The 15,832-nt window shown below is 52.2% G+C and overlaps 1 protein-coding gene across 1 annotated transcript; it reads right to left on the reverse strand.

Annotated features, from left to right (window-relative positions):
• Positions 1 to 1,669: 1,669 nt before the first annotated feature.
• UNC119B (unc-119 lipid binding chaperone B) lies at positions 1,670 to 15,832 on the reverse strand. Its single transcript, XM_059676817.1, has 5 exons — positions 15,547 to 15,832; positions 10,797 to 10,910; positions 8,092 to 8,200; positions 7,797 to 7,969; positions 1,670 to 6,035 (listed from the first exon to the last, which is right to left on the reverse strand). The coding sequence occupies exons 1-5, from the start codon at positions 15,788 to 15,790 to the stop codon at positions 5,923 to 5,925; spliced, it is 753 nt and encodes a 250-aa protein (XP_059532800.1). The 5' UTR covers positions 15,791 to 15,832; the 3' UTR covers positions 1,670 to 5,922.

Below are 15,832 nucleotides of genomic sequence, written 5' to 3' on the forward strand. Positions count from 1 at the left end.
TATGTGCCCTGATTAGGAAGTGAATCTGCAACCGTTTGGTGTTGCTCCAACCAACTGAGCCACCTGGCCAGAGCCTCTATTGTTTATTTTTTAAATTTTTTTGTCTTCTGCCAAGACCTTGTTCTACTTCCTGGAGATCAATCAAAAGATACAGCAAAGTCCTTAATATGTTACCTTTCATTTGAAAGAAATGCTTCAATTTAAAGGAAAGCCCCTAGCCCACAGCCTTTCCCTCCAACTTCTTCTCCTGAAGCAGTTACCTTTGCCTTTCTCTCCCCTAAGCTCCAAGGGTCAAATGCAGGACTGCCTTTGGCAAATGTTCTGAGGTCTTCCTCACCTTTCCATTACCCCCCACCCGGTTGGCCACTAGCTCTGTGTAGAGCAGTTCTCAACCTTCCTAATGCCCCGATCCTTTAATACAGTTCCTCATGTTGTGGTGACCCCCAACCATAAAATTATTTCCGTTGCTACCTCATAACTGTAATTTTGCTACTGTTATGAATCGTCATGTAAATTATCTGGTATGTAGGATGTATTTTCATTGTTACAAATTGAACATAAAGCATAGTGATTAATCGCAAAAACAGTATGTAATTATATATGTGTTTTCCGATGGTCTTAGGCGACCCCTGTGAAAGGGTGGTTAGACCCCCAAAGGGGTCGTGACCCACAGGTTGAGAACCGCTGGTGTAGAGGCAAAGAGGGAACGCAGAGGAGGAATAAGTGAGTGGTATTTGTGGCCAGTAATTGCTTCAGGTGTCCCAGACCATCTAAACCAGACTTTAAAAAAAATTTTTTTTTATTGATTTCAGAGAGGAAGGGAGAGGGAGAGAGAAACATCAATGATGAGAGAGAATTATTGATTGGCTGCCTCCTGCACACTCCACACTGGGGGACTGGGCCTGCAACCTGGGCACATGCCCTGACCGGGAATCGAACTATGACCTCCTGGTTCATATGTCGATGCTCAACCACTGAGCCACACTGGCCAGGCTAAACCAGACTTATTTTTTTTTTAAATATACATATTTATTTTTTACAGAGAGGAAGAGAGAGGGATAGAGAGTCAGAAACATCGATGAGAGCAAAACATCGATCAGCTGCCTCCTGCACACCTCCCACTGGGAATGTGCCCACAACCAAGGTACATGCACCTGACCGGAATTGAACCTGGGACCTTTCAGTCCGCAGGCTGCCGCTCTTTCCACTGAGCCAAACCAGTTAAAGCCAGACTTATTTTAAAATTGACTCATTTGTGACCTTAAACATGAATATACATTTTACATTAAAGGTCTACAGTTTTTCCAATAGAGACAGAAATCGGACAATGGTTGCAAGGGGCTGGAGTGGAAGGAGAGAGCTGACCAGGAACTTGAGGGAATTTTTTGGGGTGATGGGAATGCCCTGTATCATGATTGTATAAAACTGTACTCTTAAATGAGGTGAATTTATTATAGTTAAAGCATACCTTAACTTTTAAATATGTTTATAAATTTTTACTTCTCAAAGGCCCCCAACAAAATAAAGCAAAAACATTCAACCTAAAGCCCAATACTGTTCCCCAATCACTCTGGAAACCAGCTATGCTCCAACTGTTTACAGAAAGGCCACCCCACCCCATACCTGCTCCCTCTAGCAACACAAGAAGCGCAGTCAGGAGACAAGAGGGTACATATACTGTGAAAATCTTTATTTCTGTCTCTTGTGGCAAAATAACATTTTATACAAATTAGTCACCTAGTTTACTTTGGACACAAAGACAATAAAAACTGGAAGGGGGGAGATGCACCAGCCCCTCCCCCAGGAGGCCATTGCCACTGGCCAAGCCCTGCTCCACGGTAATCATGTGTGACAGGAAGGCGGTGATCAAACCCGCCCGTGTGGAGGAGACCCCGCGGGACTCCTGGAATGTGCTGGAACACACTGCGGCCATAGTGCGGGGAGCTGAGGCTTGTTCTCCCTCTCAGGAGCACGCAGTGCCTTTCCCGTCCCCCTTCTCCCCTCCAAGAGCCCTTCTGCCTCTGTAACTTGTTTCCTGAGCCCACAGTCCAGCTGGCTCACTTCTACTTTCTCTCGTAATTTGAGGAAAAAAAAATTGACAAGATGTGTGGCCCCACCTGGCACTGCATCGTGGGGAGGAACTTCGGTAGTTACGTGACACATGAAACCAAACACTTCATCTCCTTCTACCTGGACCAGGTGGCCATTCTTCTGTTCAAATCTGGTTAAAAGCAGGGACTGTCCCACACACCATGATCCATCCAAAAATAAGGATTGCAGCCTAAATTCCAAATACCAGAGACTGCAATCTTCAGCCTTGCCTAAGGAACACCTTGATCTTGAACCTTTATTGTGATGTTTCAAACAGGGCATTCTCTGTACTCATTTGTTGTGGTTATAAAACAATTAGCAAAATAGAAAAGAATAAAAACTGGACCGAGGGTCTCAGGTGAAGGTAAGAGGAGGACAGCTCAGGTCACTGATGTTGCTTCTATTCTGTGAAAAACAGACTTACAGGGAAAGTCACGCCCAGCTTCAGTGACTGTACGTGACCCTGTAAACGGTAAGCCCACCTCCGCCAGACCCGTGGCGAAGACGGCCTATTGCATGGAATGTAACGTGACGGCTCCGACCAGGCTCCGCGGGTTCAGCAGCGCCTGTGTCAGGATCCTGGCGCACTGGCATGGCGTCTGATTTCTAGCACAGACGTCCCCAGCCCCCAGCCCTTGAGAGGGGAACCAGAAGAAGGTTCCTTCACAGAGGAAAGAAAGGCCCTGGGAGCCCCCAGCTGGCAGGACACACTACGGCAGGACTCGCCTTGTTTGTACATTAGACACAGCCGCATATGTCCTCTCACACAGAGAATCCGGGACCCTCAACTGAAAAAAACAGGTTGAAGATTCCCCAGTCACTGCCATTCCAAGAATCGCCAGCCTATGGTTAGGCCCAACGTCCCAAAGTCCTGCCTCACTTGGGAATCAGATGCCCAAAGATGACGGGTGTCTTCAGGAAGTCCTACCGGCCCCTGGAAACGGCCGCCTCTGTGAGATAACTGAGCAACACCCGAGGGGAGGGCAGCCAGCACTAATTATTGCCTAGTTACTCGTTAGCACACAGACAAAACAAAGCAGGGTCTTCTTTGGAGAAGCTAGAAGCCCATCTGAGCCCGAAGGCCTCACCGGAGAAGGGAGGCTCTCCCAGGAGACTCCAAGGCAGAGGGGCAAGAGCAAGGCAGGAGGCAGCAGGCCCGGGCAGCAGGCGGGCGGCCAGCCCTGGGGAGGTGCTCCCTCCAGGAGCTGTCCCTCTCCACGAAGAGAGAGCAGGCAGGGCCTTTCTGTTGTTGTTGTTAATTCCTCTCCGAAGGATATTCACCCACATTGATTTTCAGAGAATGTGGAAGGGAGGGGGAGAGACACAGAGAGAGAACTACTGATGTGAGAGATGCATCCATTGGTTGCCTCTGCACACACCCTGAGACCAGGGCTGGGCTGGGGATCAAGCCTGCCACCGAGGTACATGCCTTGGACTGGAATTGAGTCTGGGACCCTTCGGTCCTCAGGCCGAGGCTCTGCCCATTGAGCCACACCAGCCAGGGCTGCAGGGCTTTTTTTTCCTCCCATCGTATCACCCACAGTCCAGGTTCCTCACTAGCGTTGGCCTCCAGCCCTGATTCAACTTCTGATTGGTTCAGATACTTTCAGAGGAAGTATGACTTCTACTTCTCTGCCCAATTCAGGAACAAAAACGTGAACTTCAGACTCACCCTGGTTAACACCCAGAGTGGTGATGCTTCTCAAGCTTCCCTGAGCAGCAGGACCCAAGAGTCCAGAGTCTCAGGCACAGAGCACAGGCCTGCAGTCGCACAGGATACCAACCCTGTCCTACTGGGCAGTGGGAGCACTTGGCCTCAACACATGGTCTCCAGGGAGACTAAGGCAAGCTAGTGGGGAAGAGGACGCAGCGCTATTCAAGCCAGACCCAGGCTGCCCTGGGACACATTTCCAAGACGCCCTCTACTAAGCAGAGCTCTGGGCAGCTCCAGAAGCCACATCCTGACGCAAATTAAACATCAAATGGTAGGAACCCTCCTGATGGGGCTCTGGGCTCGTCACAGATGGGGCTTCTGAAGCTCGACAGGCATGAGGTGCTAGCGGAACCACGGTGAGGGCAAGAGGCAGGGCTGCTGTCCGGGGGAGCGAGGGCGCGGCAGCCTCCCCAGCAGCGTGGGGCAGAGCCCACGTAAGGCACCTGGGTTTGTATCCGCTCCAGTGCTGAGACTTCCCGGTCTGCAGTGCCGGACCTCCCTCCCCTCATTGGTCGGACCCGGTGCTGGCACACAGGGCTAACCAGGGGCTTTCTCGGTGAGAAAGCGTCAGCATCTGGCACTGCCCGGACTCTGGCCTGGCACACAGCACCACGCCGAGGCTCAAGACCACTCATACTCTGAACCCAAACGGGAGCAGCATTGGTCCCGGAACGCACAGGGCACCCGTGGCCCAGCGCTGGCCCTTCCTGCCCTGGCCCCTCTCGTCCTTCCTCCCACGCGCTTTGGGAAACAGCTTCCTGCCAGTCACTGTGTCGGTGCCAGTCACTATCCCCACATCCCTGGGACCTCCCGAGTGGCCTTCCTATCAGCGCCGAAGCCTGGCCACCGCAGCGACCTTCAAGCCCCTGAGGTCACCGCCCGGTCAGACCACGGGGCGCGGAGGAGGGGAGAGTCTCCGGCAAGGCCTGCGACAAAGGAGCCGGATGTGCAAGGAAGCTTTTCTGAGAACTCGTCCTCGGAACAGGTGAAACAGGCTGAGAGGCCTCGCACCCAAAAAGATTCCAACTGGCAGTATGAAGGACTGATATGCATTACTTAGATCTGACCTGCCAGGATGGTTCCAGAAACAACTTCAGTAGAAAGGCAGACAGAGAGACCCTAAGTAAGAAGTCCACAGAGTTTTAGAGGCAAATCCCCATTAAAAGCCAGTCCTCCAGGCCATGCTGAGCAGGAAATCCAACGCGGCCTTGAAGCGGCTGCTGGTCAGTGACTATACCAGCCCCAACGTGAGCCAGGGCAGCCCCAAGAGCCTGAACTGCGCTACCAGAAGTCTAACTGCACGGCACATACGCCAGGACCGCCACTGACATTTCACACAACCTCCCAAAAAGCAGCCTGGAAAAAACAGCACACAGCGGGGCCTGCTCGGCCTCGAGAGATGACGTTCTGTTTCAGAAGGTACGTGAGTCCGGAGCCCGAAGCAGGCAAGCTCCTCTCCCCTCAGAACGAAGTCGGAAGGTGCCAGCTGACACCTTGTGGGCCCCGGGAGGGCTGCCTGGGACCATGCCGGTCAGACAGGTGAGCAGCCGCTCCATACAGTGGGCCCTGCAGTGCGGCAGCCTTACCAGCCTCGTGCCTCACCTCTTGGCGCCATTCCTCCCTCACCCCCTTTCAAGTTTCTTTCCATTTGGTTTCTAACTATGCACAGGCTGAGGTCAGACGGTGCCGATGGCAACCCCAGGAATAAGAGACGGAGCCGAAGAGGCTGCTCTCGCAGCTCACGGGCCCGGGAACCTACAGAAGGCCCGTGCCCCCTCGCCTGGCACAGCCCTGCAGACACACCGGCTGGCCAGGACAACCACTAGGCAGCTATGACTACATGAAAATAGTCTTTCTTTTTCAATCTGGATTTGAGGGACCTTATCCTAATCTTTACTATATAGGACCTCTGACCTAAAGGGCAGGGCAAAGAGGAAAGAGAAAATACTGGGGAAGGAAACAGCGCTGCGTGGCACCTTCTCGGGGCACCGGAAACTGCCCCCCAGCTGTGGCGTCCTGGGGCCAGGTCCCCGGTGCGTGACATACAGCAGCTTTAACCACTTCCAGGCGCCAGGACCATGGGCGGCAGCAAAGCACTCCCCTGTCCAGCCCCGCAGTCACTGGCCTCCGTTATAGGCGTAGTCGGCCTTGTTGTGCATTATCAGCTTGTTGTCAACAAAGTAGAAGCTGTCAGAACGGGTCTCGTAGGGGTTTTCAATCATCAGACGAACTGCAAGTTAGGGAAAGCAAACAAGCAAGACTTAATGTGTGAGTCTGCCCATGAGCTAGGTGACAAAACACTTAGCATCCCCGCTACCATGCATACTAGTAAGCTGGTCCTTCTGGGAACTATGAGTGCACTTTCCCAGAATAATGAGGGCAGAACAGGGGAGCCAGCCCTTGAGAGGGGAACTGGGACCACAGAGGCCTCAAAACGGAACCTGAGACCCACTGCACATATGATGCACTCAACTCGCCGACAGGCCCTGCCTGTCACCCAGCCTGATTCTGAGTCGGCGCCCAGGGAATGCGCCTACCTTTCTGCCAACATAGACCACAGCCACTTGTTTACTCAGTGTCTCTCTGATCCCCTATTTTCTGGTCCAAATACAAAAAGCTGTGCCTCCTGTGGCCACTGCCCACAAGCACCCCTGGCAACCAGAGAAACCCTCGGTGAGGTGCAGGGGACGAGGGGCAAGGAGCCTTCTCCAGACATGGCTCGCTGTTAACCTGGAAATGATGCAGCGAAAGGTCTGTCTGTCTTGGGATCCAGATCTCAATCTTGTTTGCTCAGGCAGCTGCCCAGACCTCTGTACCAGATGGTGGTAAGCTGATCACACAGTCACTCCTCGGCCAGCCTGGAGGTAATGACTGTGGCTATTCTGAGTCTTCTGGGGGAAATGTCCTCAACAGGTAACACTGACTGCGTGAGTTTCTTTGAACCCTAACCTGACCGGTTCCTTGGCTTATATGCAGAATGCTGGCCTCCTGCTACACATAATCTCTTCTTACAAGTAGCTATGGATTCCAGTCCATCTGAAGGAGCGGGGTTCAAACTAGGATCAGAGGTTTCCTCGACCCCCGCCCACATCCCGCAGTTCTCATTCTACCCGGGAACAGCACTGCCACACGAGTAAAGAGTACCTGGCTGTCAGAATATGATAACTGTAAGCACCTTCGGATTCTGAGAAAACTAGTCAGTATAAGTAGATCCTTCCCCACAGGCCAACTAAACTCCTCTATTCACAGGATCCCACACACACCCTCATTGTTCCAGCGCATTTTCTATTTTCTAACAGAGGATGTGAACCTGAGAGGGACCAAAGTCACAGAAACGGGAAAAGCCTGTTCTTCCCCTCGGAGGCCCACCTCTTCCCTTGCCTTGGCCCCTCTCTCTGGGGCCTGCCCCAGTTCCTCCTCCAAACAACCTCAGGGTTTCTCTTCCGAAGACTCTGCTTCTGCCCCGTCTCTCCTGCTCCAAAACCTGAAACCTGTACAGCTCCCTGCCTCCTATGGATCTATTCTAACAGTCTATCGAATCAAACTTCCACTTGCAGAGACTGAGCAAGAGGAGGTCCTGAGACGTATGATTCTATTTAGCCAGTTCCTTTCTAGCTGTGATTAAGGGAAAAGTGAAGAGTGCTGAGCAGATGAGCAGAACAGTGGGAACCCTGACTAACAGGGGATAGGAGAGGCGCTTCATCTAATCAGAGTCCATCAGAGTCCCGGGGATTGCCATGGCCTCCACTTATCTCCCTCGGCCGCTCCCTTTCCCACAGCAGGGGTGGGGAAGGGGCGGCCTGTTATCAAACCTCCCGTGCTCCCAGGCGGGCAGTGTCCGCGTTTGAAGCGTTAGATAGGAGCAGCAGGAAACGAGAAGCCTGCGGCCAAACGAGTAGAGGTGGCTGCATCCTGTCACTACTTCCCTCCTCTGCAGGATGCGGGCACTGGCCCCAAAACCTAGAATGCTGTACAAGTCAGGGATACGTACTGACATCCTCAGAAAGCTGGGGAAACTCGTAGATATGTTCACAAGTGTTCCTGCTGCTGGGGATGCAGAAGCCGAAATCAAAGTCAAAGTTTTTCAGCAAGCACTCCCGGAAATAGTGCCGTTCGATCATCCGGAAGTTTGACACAGGTTTGTCTCCCACGGTGAACTCCACCCTGCAAAATCAATCTCTGTGAGCCCTCGTCTGTCCCCTCCCTCCTCTAAAGCCAACCCAGCTGAGACCACTCTTCTCTGTCAACAAACAGAACACCCTCCCTCCGGGAATGCTGGTACTCACGTAGCCCCGACTGTCCGGAGGCGGAGAAATGCTGGTGTGAACTGATAGCGGACGAAGCGTCCTGCACTGGTATCCACATCCCCACCTGCCTCCTCCTCCTCCTCTTGGTCTGAAAGCGGACACAGAATCTTGAGCGCATCATCTCAGCAACACAGTCCAAACAGCACAATCAACAGTACTAACGCCAGCAGCAGGATGGCCGATCTTTACTGCGCACCTGTCACGTGCCAGTCCTGGGCTGAAGGCTGCTGAGAGTCCTCACACAGTCCTGTGAGGCGTTACTATTACCATCAGGAAGCTCAGGCTCAGAGAGGTTAGTAACATGTCCAAAGCCCCACCAAACAGTAAATGAGGGAGCAGGGATTTGAATCCAGGTCCATCTGACTGAAGGCCTGTTGACCAAGTTGATGTGCCAGCCACTAACCAAAAGAATGAGGTTGCAAAAGTTGAGACTAGTCAAAAGGCTCCTTCAGAGAACACACATATTTCTGACAGGCAGCAAAGACAAACTCCCAGAAGGATTCTGCTGATTAAGTGGAAGCCACTGGCCCACAGCCTTGGAGCACAGTACTTATTGGGTCTGATCCTATCCAGGCCTAACACGGGCAGCCTGGGAAAGGGAGAAGCAGAGGGCAGTGAGCCAATGTGTGGGACCTGAGTGAGGTAATGATCTCTCTGGTCTCATCCATTCCTGAACCCAGGAAATGAAAGATTTGTAAAATGAATCAGAAAGCCATCCTAATGTGAACAAAGAGACAGTTCCCTCTAGTAGCCACCAGTGTCCAGCAAGGATATTTTCTCTAGGTCTAGGCTGAACATGGGTGCATTAGAGAAGTCTTTTAGCATCAAACATCTCTGGCTGTGACAAGCCCAAGAGCAACTGGGCAACCAGCCTGAATAGAGTTCGTACCCAAGACTCTAAAGCCCTGGCTTTCACCATATGATTCAAAGAAAGTCAGACCAGCCTTGACCAGCATTGCTCAGTGGTTAGAGCGATGGCTGCACACTAAGAGTCTCCGGTTCAATTCCCGGTCCAGGGCACGTACCTGGGTTGCAGGTTCCCTGCCTCAGTCAGGCAGGTGTGGGCAGCAACCAATTGATGTGGCTCTCTCACATCAATGTTTCTCTCTCTCCTCTACTCACTCACTCTCTCTCTTTCTCTCTCTCTCGCTCTCCCCCTCCTACCCTCCCTTCCACTCTCTAGAATCAATGGGAAAAATATCCTTGGGTGAAGATTAACAGAAAAACAAAAAAACAGAGAGCCAGACCAAATTTTCTCAGGGATTCCAACTCGTCCGAATAAGTGCTGCTGGAGGGGACTGCCTCAGGGTGAGCCTGGTCTAAGTCAACCAAGATCCGTAAAGGCAGAGACTGGAGAGGCTGCAAAGCAAAGTGTATCTGCGGCATCTGCCGCTGACAGTCTTGAGACGGCTCAGTTTTGCACTGAAATGACTGCTCTGCGCCCATTCTAGTTCACACCCGCACACATGAAGGAGTCCTAGGGTCCCTGAACCATCCTACGTATAAGGCACGTGGCTAAGGGATGTGAACTCCCCAGCCAGGAACTAGCTGGCCCTGACCCTCCCAAACAAGCTTAGCACCCACAAGCTTGAGCCTTCGGTGCCTTGATCAGTACCAGACTACGGCAGCATAAAAAATACTGGTGGGTGCTGGGGGCTGGGAGTGCCAGGGAGAGGTCAATGGGGGAAAAGGGAGGCATGGTAATACTTTAAACAATAAAGAATTAAAAGAAAAAAAATGAAAAGAGCCAACACACACACACACACACACACACACACACACAAATACTGGGTGGGGTGAAACCAGGGCTCTAACCTTGACTATGCTACTAACCGGAGACGGACTTTCTCAGGAAAATCTCTGGACTTACCAAATTCACAGGCCCTTTCTGCGGAGCACGTCAGAGGAGAAAAGCTTTGCAGAAAGACTAGACAGACCACCTGATCCTTTGAAGGGTTATCTGTGCTGGTGTTCTAACACCCACCTCCAGGGGGTGCTAAACCTCCAGTGCTGTGCTCCAAAGACAGTGTGGTCCCCCAGCCAGAAATGAATCCCCCTGAAGCTGTATCCCAGCACAGGAAGCTCTAGTCAAGGCTCATTTAAAGAACCCCAAGGAGGTGAGTTCATAGGCCTGGGCTTTCTGTTCATCCAGAAAATGGTGGAGATTGAAATCCAAACTAGGACTTACTGGGAAATATGAGACACTGTTTAAAGAGAGAGAGTGAGAAGCCAGGTGAACTGCCTCACGATCTGGACTGGAATCCTCAGTATCACCCTTCTAGAGTGTCCCCAGACTCAAGGCTCAGGTGCGCTTTTCTCACCAGAGCTCAATTTCAAGGGTTCCTTTCCTAAGGGGAGGCAACGTGCTAAGATGAAAGAGCATAAGACTTTAGGAAAGTCACCTGGAAGTTCTGGGCCTCAGTTTCCTTATTTGTAAAATGGGAACAATAACTCCTCCCAGAGGTGTGAGGACTGCATGAGCTGGTGTACGCAGAACGCAGAACGCAGCAACCAGCCCCAACACCGGCTCTCCATCCAGCTTCCCCCAGCACAGCATGCCCGGCAGCCAGGCTGCGGGAGGAGGTCGTGGAAGTGGGACACACTGGAGTCCAAGACACAGGATGCAAAGGCCACAACAACTCCAACTCCAACTATCAGGTGACCATGGCCGCACCGAGGCCTACCTGAGACGCAGGGCTTGGCGATCTCAAACAGCACTGTCCCTGTCTCCAAGTCGCGGATTTTGAAGCGGGTGAAATCAATACTGTAGATGTTGTCTTCGGGTTTACACAAATAATCTGAAAATGAGAGAGGCCATGTCGTTAAATAATTCTCCAAAACCACCATGAATTTCTCAAGTTTGGAGGCAAACTTGGGTTTTTTCCTCACACGGGTCACTTAAAATATACACAAAAACTTACGTTATCAGCAAAAGCTGTGGGTGGAGAGAACTGGGGAACCTAGGGGGGAAAGACCATGGACTTGGTGTGGGTGAAAGATTACCGTAACATTTTTAGAAACAGGAATAAAAGGAGATTTCTTTGTAAATACCTCAAAAATGGCCTCCAAACCCTTCATGACCAACTTAGATGCCACAAAAGGGAAGAATTTTGTTTTGTTTTTTCCATTGATTTTTTTTTTTTTTTTTTAAAGAGAGAGTGGAAGGGAGGGAAAGGGAGAGAGAAACACCGATGTGAAAGAGACACATCAATTGGTTGCCTCCCGCATACTCCCCGACCCGGGCCCTGATCGAACCTGCAACCCAGGTACACCATGCTCTTGACTGGGATTCGAACCTGTGACCCTTTGCTGTACGGGGTGACACCAACTATTGAGAACACTGGTCAGGGTGGCCAGAATTTATTTAAACTTCATTTTAAAACACTTATGGCTAACATAGTGCTTATTTACCAAAGTATCACAAAGCAGAGACCAGCACATTTTTCCTTAAAGGGCCAGATCACAAATGATTTAGGCTTTGCAGCCAGCTGCTCAGTCTGTTACAACTACTCAGCTCTCACTGCAGCACAAAAGCAGCAGCAGACACGAAAACGGACGCGCCTGGCTGTGTTCTAAGAAAACTATTTATGGGCAGATACATGAATTTGATAGAACCATGTGTTGCAAGATAGTATTTCTCCCACCCCCAACTATTTCACAATGGAAGAACCATTCTTAGCTTGTGGCTGTACAAAACCAGGTGGCGGGCCACACCTGCACAGGAGCAGGACAGACTTGGTGGTGAGGGGTTTAGGCCAAAGTGAAGAAGAGCCCACAACAACTGAGCAGCTAATCAAAATAGCATCTATTGATCATAGAAAACTTCACTGATTTCTTTCTTCGATAACTCCGCACAGCGTCTTCTCCACAACTCCTTCTGTCACTTTATTTTATCTCCCCTGCGTGTGTTACTTGTTTCATGTTTTACCAGCTGTCTCTCTGATAAGATGGCAAACTTGAGAGCTACTGATTATTCTGTAACTCCTAAGAAGGCCGAGATTAGTTCTGCACTTTTAGCAGGTACTCATAACAGGGCTGCTGCTGAACGGAACAGACTTTAAGAGTAACAAGCCCTGGCTGGGGCGGCTCAGTTGGCTGGAGCACTGTCGTCCCATGCACTCAAAGGGTCGAGGGTTCAATTCCCAGTCAGGGCACATGAGGTGAGTTTGGTCCCCAGTCAAGGTGTGTACAGGAGGCAACGGATCAATGTTCTCCCTCACATCAATATTTTTCTCTCTTTCTTCTTTCCCTCTCTCTAAAATCAATGAAAATATATCCTTGGGCCCTAGCCAGTTTGGCTCAGTGATAGAGCGTCGGCCTGCAGACCGAAGGGTCCCAGGTTTGATTCCAGTCAAGGGCATGTACTTTTGTTGCAGACTCCTCCCCGGCGCCGGCCCTGGCTGGGGCTCGTGTAGGAGACAATCGGTCACATCGATATTTCTCTCTGTCTTTCCCTTTCTCTTCCATTCTGTCTAAAAATCAATGGAAAAATATCCTTGGGTGATTATATACATACTAGGGGCCCGGTGCACGAAATTCGTGCACTGGGTGTGTGTGTGGGGGGGGGGTGTGTCCCTCAGCCCAGCCTGCCCCCTCTCACATACTGGGAGCCCTCAGGCGTTGACCCCCATCACCCTCCAATCGCAGGATCGGCCCCTTGCCCAGGCCTGACGCCTCTGGCTGAGGCGTCCGGCCCGGGCAGCGGGGACCCGCAGCTGCAGCGGCCCCACGATCGTGGGCTTCGCTTTAGGCCCAGGCAAGGGACCCCTAGCTCCTGGGACTGCCAGCTTCGACCGTGCCCAGCTCCCATCGCTGGCTCCACCCCTACTTCCTGCTATCACTGGCCAGGGCGGAAAAGGCACCTGATTCTCCGATCATGGCTGGGGGGCAGGGCAAAGGCGGCCCCAGGGGCCGCCTTTGCCCTGCCCCCCAGCTCTTAGTTCCCCCCTGGGTTTCCAATCACTGTCAGTGGCAGGGGGCTTCTTCCTGCTTTCCCTTTCGCCTCCCTGCATTGTGCCTACATATGCAAATTAACCGCCATCTTGTTGGCAGTTAACTGCCAATCTTAGTTGGCAGTTAACTGCCAATCTTAGTTGGCGGTTAATTTGCATATAGCCCTGATTAGCCAATGAAAAGGGTATCACCGTACGCCAATTACCATTTTTCTCTTTTATTAGTGTTGATATACATATACATATATACATACATATATACACATATACACACACACACACACACACACACACACACACACATATATATATATATATATATATATATATATATATATATCCAGGTGAGGATTAAAAAAAACACACAACAGGCCCCAGCTGGTTTGGCTCAGTAGATAGAGCATCGGCCTTTGGACTGAAGGGTCCCGTGCTTGATTCCAGTCAAGGGCACATGCCTGGGTTGCGGGCTCCATCCCCATTAGGGGCCATGCAGAAGGCAGCTGATCAATGATTCTCTCTCATCATTGATGTTTCTATCTCTCTCCCTTCCTCTCTGAAATCAATAAAAATATAGTATAAACAAACAAATAAATAAATAACATAAAAAACACACAACAGTAACCAATCCCGAGGTCACCGAGCTCTGACCCCTGGCGTTCTCCAGAAGCTGCAGAGCACCAATCCCAAGCTCCTACACAGGACCTGGGCGCCCCAAGAATGTGGCTTTGGGCCAGGTATCAGAATGGCCTATTTCACCCTGGATATCAGGATACAGCATGAGGTTAGAAAGACCAGGTGATGAGCACTTCTGTACCTTCAGATCCCAAATAAAACTGGGTCAGAACAGAGCAGCTTTCTCACAATGTTTCAAAGAAAGTGAACAGACCTCTAAGACACTCAGGTACACAAAGGACAGTCCCAATTCGGTGATGAAGAATGGGGACATCAACTATCCCGAATCACACGGAAACTCTTTTAGGAAATGGGAATTCCCTTCTGGACCAAGCCCCCCGCCCTCCCCCCCCCACCCAACCATCCCCAAATCACTGGCGCGGCTGCCTGCTCCCTGAGGTGCGAGGTGCGCCTGAGCAGCCCTGGGCTGACAAGTAGAGTAATTCAGCCTGAGCCCCGTCAGGGAGAGGGGAGAGGAGAGCTGGGGTTGCAGGGGGAGGGGCCGGGCAAGTAGGGCCTAACCAGGTGACTGTAAATTAAATTCTTTGGGGGGGAGGAGGGGAGACAGCAAGAGAAAGGATGTCAAGTCAGAGCTTGGCTTGGAAGAAACGGAGGCGATCCAGGTTTGGGTTTGGCAATATATTTCTCCCACCTGCCCCTTCATCAATGAAAAGGTGAGGATGGCTGCACGGTGCCAGGAAGGCAGTTCTGAAACCCTGCCATACTTCTCAAGTCACTCGAACAAGTGTCACCTTTCAGATTTTGCACATAAACGGAAACTTTATTTTTTTTAATGTGGCACTATTTAAAATTTGCGTGAAATGCCACGGCCACGCGTCGGAAGAAGGCAGAGCCACCTGCACACAAAGGGGCGACGGGACAGAACTTGGCTGGAGAACCTAGCGAGAGAACATGGCAAGAGAATCTAGACCGAACCTGGCTGGAGAACCTAGCGAGAGAACCTATCGAGGGAACATGGCAACAGAACCTGGCAACAGAACTTGGCTGGAGATCCTGGAGAGAGGAACCTGGCTATGATGACCACCTGAACGCTGTCTCCATGTCATTCCTCCTTCACTGACTCCATCCACACCTTGGGGAACCCCTGGACCTGCTGGGGCTGGACCCCAACAGGGGTAGTCAATCTGTTAGGTGTTTCATACCATATATTTATAACTACCTGGGTCTTTTGGAGAAATTTATTTTTTCTCCTTTATTATTTTTGCTTGGCCTCAAAGGGGTGTAATTAGGGTTGGAAAGCTGCTAGAATCCAAAGAAGATTTTGCTCCCTCATCAGATCCAGATCCAATATATTTCTTGTAAATATTTTTTAAAAAACAACAAAAAAAGCAAAGGGGCGACGCTTGGGACCAGAGGGGGCAGGGGCCAGGGCGGCTGGACAGGGTGGAGGGAAACGCCAGGAAACAGGAGGGGTCAGGGTGCAGGGGGGCGACGGACGGACGGACGGACGGACGGGTGGGGCTGGCTGAGCAGGAACATCACTGATGGCTGGGGGCTTCCAGGGTGAGGGCCAGCGGCCCACGCACCAGGTGGGAGGGTCCGGTGAAACGAAGGGGACCCCAGCCAGCCAAGCCCGCTGAGGAGGGGAGGGAACGGCCCGGCCGAGGGCCAGCGGGCACGGGCACCCGGTGGGGCCGGACCCGGGGGAGGCAGTTAAGCACCGGGGTCCCCTTCCAGCCACTCCCGGGGGCTGATGGCCCGCAGGCCCGGCCGGAGAGGGAGGGCGAGCGGGCTCCGCGGCAGGGCCCGCGTGTCGGCGCGAGGGGAGGGCGCGGCCGCCCGCACTCACTCTCGGTGACCCGGCCGAGGCGCAGGACGTGCTCGGGCCGGATGGTGTCCAGGGCCAGCAGCTCCTGCTCCGTGACCGCGGCCCCGAGGCCGTCGTCGGCCGCGTGGTGGGGCGCCTGCCGCCGCGCCTTGAGCCGGTTCAGGACGCCGGCGCCCGCCTTCTTCTTCTCCTCCTTGCCAGCCACCAGCCCCCGGGGCCCGGCGGTCGAGCCCGCGCCCGGCGCTTTCGGGTTCGACCCGCTCATCGCTCCGGCGCCAAGATGGCCGCCGCCTCCGCAGCGCCGTAA

The sequence above is a fragment of the Myotis daubentonii genome, chromosome 19 (genome assembly GCF_963259705.1).
Source record: "Myotis daubentonii chromosome 19, mMyoDau2.1, whole genome shotgun sequence".
NCBI classification, from domain to species: Eukaryota; Metazoa; Chordata; class Mammalia; order Chiroptera; family Vespertilionidae; genus Myotis; species Myotis daubentonii.